Here is a 2,165-nt window from a genome sequence, read left to right as displayed (position 1 = left end):
TATAGGTTAGGTAGGATTCGGTCGGCGCAACATCGAGGGCCGAAGGGCCTGTACTGCGCTGTATCCTTCTATGTTCTATGTTCTAACCAGTTGTCATCTTTCTGTCTGGTGTGCCCCCTCTAATTCCATTGCCCTCATCCCTTTTTACTGGTATACCCCGTATTCTTTTCCAATTTGCTGCTTTCATTTGAAAGCATCCAAGCTATTTACACTTACTGCAGAAATATTTTTCAGATTCTAACCACAAAAGCAATTTCTAAGTTCCCCACTGCAATTATCTCTATCTTCTATTTATAGTCAATATAAAATGATGCTGGAAATCTGATATATTAAAAAATCTGAAATAATGAAATAAAGATATGCTGAAAGAAGATCTGATCTGTCACTATCTGTTTATATCCCAAATTTGGAAAATTTATAGTTTTTCCTTCATACAGAGACTCCTCTTCTGCTTATAGTCAACACCTATTTTATTATCTCTTTCAGGAATATATTATCCTTAAGTGGTTATGATTTTGCAACAAAATCAAAGTGAAGCAACCATCATAACAATGACTTATGAAGAATATATTGCTCCTCAAGGAACACTGGTGAAACCTTACTACTGGCTGTATTCCACTGAAAGATGCCCAAAATGTCCCTATCACATCAAAACTGGAGAAGAAGCACGAGTTTCCTACATTGAATTTTATGAAACATTTGGATTTCCGTATGCTCAACCACAGTCTGACAGGCATCTGATCTTCTATGAACTGAAATTATCATCTGGTACTATAGTGCAAAAAGGACAAGTAACTAACTGCACTTTATATCAACTTCATCCAGAATCTATCTTCTTTGACATGGATGGCTACCTGGATGCACTGTTGTACTCATATGAAGACATTGCTTACATTACCATTTATTCCAACTACACCCCTTGTAATGAAAGAGCTCACTGCTGCATAACCAAAATAAATGATTTCTTGTTTGATTTTCCCAGCACAAGGTTGGACATATATTTCTCTGCACTCTACCATACGGATGATCACTTTTCCGAATCTGGGTGGAATAGAGAAGCTCTCCATAACTTGGCTTCACTTTGGCCAAGAGTGACCCTCAATCCCATCAGCAGTGAAACATGGCTGACAATTCTTCACAGGTTTGTGAATGGTGTGCCACGGCTAACTCTTTACAACACAATTTTGCCTGAAAGAGCTTTTGCAGACCTCAGCAATGCCCATCAGATAGCTGCCATTACTGGTGTTCATCCTTCTTACATAGATGTAGTACCCCAAGCAAAGCAATATCAAATGCAACATCTTAAGCCACCAGAGATGGACGTGTATCCTAGTTCACAAGTACCATCTCCAGCTGTGAATCAAATGACATTAATGGCTCCATACCAATTATTTCAGCCATACATGAATCTTACCAACAAGCTACCATCACCTTTGTATGTACAGACACATCAACAACAGGACACTAAACCAAAGAATGTTGTGAGACATCTCAACATGCCTAACATATGCAAAGGGGAAACATCAACAAGATCAACACCACGTGACATTCAAGTAACCGAAACAGTTAAAATTTTGGAATCTCCAATGGGTAAAAGAACGAAATCAAAGCAACAGAGGAAGACAGGGAAGAGAAAAAAACCTACAAGAAGGAATTAGCTGACAAAAACAGCTCTTCCAAACTGGTTGAGTTTCTGAGTGAAAATGAAATCACTTTTAAACAGGAGTAAGGTCTACTAATTGTTTCAATAAATTCCACTGTCATTGCTTTTTCATAAGCTCTGTGCAGGAAGTACAATGGAATGTATAATAAAATTTGTCAACCTCGTTCAACTATTTTTAGTGGAACTGTCAAATTATGACTATTATAAAGTTGTTTAAAAGACAGGGAAATTACATTTACATTAACATGGTAACGACGATAAAAGGTCTGAATTTTTTTTTGGTACAGTCCCATTGTCTCTGATTCCAGATAGTAGCTTTAACCTGAACTCTTTTTCTTGCCAAATCTAACCTTAATCTGCTCATGAAGTCAGCAAACACTCAAGCTGCAAGGTCTTGATTCTTTGAGTGTAGTTAGTTATTCGAGAGATAAATGGAGGGCAGCTAATCCAGACTGATTGGTTCACTAGACTTGCTGCAGGCAATATACTAGTGCAATCAATT

General features: G+C 37.6%; 1 protein-coding gene across 1 annotated transcript; it reads left to right on the top strand.

Moving 5' to 3' along the window:
* Positions 1-509: 509 nt before the first annotated feature.
* LOC132818490 (putative C->U-editing enzyme APOBEC-4) lies at positions 510-1,658 on the top strand. The gene has a single exon (XM_060829549.1). The coding sequence runs from the start codon at positions 510-512 to the stop codon at positions 1,656-1,658; it is 1,149 nt and encodes a 382-aa protein (XP_060685532.1).
* The last annotated feature ends 507 nt before the right edge of the window (positions 1,659-2,165 follow it).

The sequence above is a fragment of the Hemiscyllium ocellatum genome, chromosome 9 (assembly GCF_020745735.1).
Source record: "Hemiscyllium ocellatum isolate sHemOce1 chromosome 9, sHemOce1.pat.X.cur, whole genome shotgun sequence".
Classification (NCBI taxonomy): Eukaryota; Metazoa; Chordata; class Chondrichthyes; order Orectolobiformes; family Hemiscylliidae; genus Hemiscyllium; species Hemiscyllium ocellatum.
The sequence above is the reverse complement of the archived record's forward strand: the minus strand, read 5'-3'. Positions and strand labels throughout refer to the sequence as shown.

What these genes read in the sequence shown, in the direction of transcription:
- LOC132818490 (XM_060829549.1), top strand. Translation starts at nt 510, where the DNA reads ATGATTTTGCAACAAAATCAAAGTGAAGCAACCATCATAACAATGACT.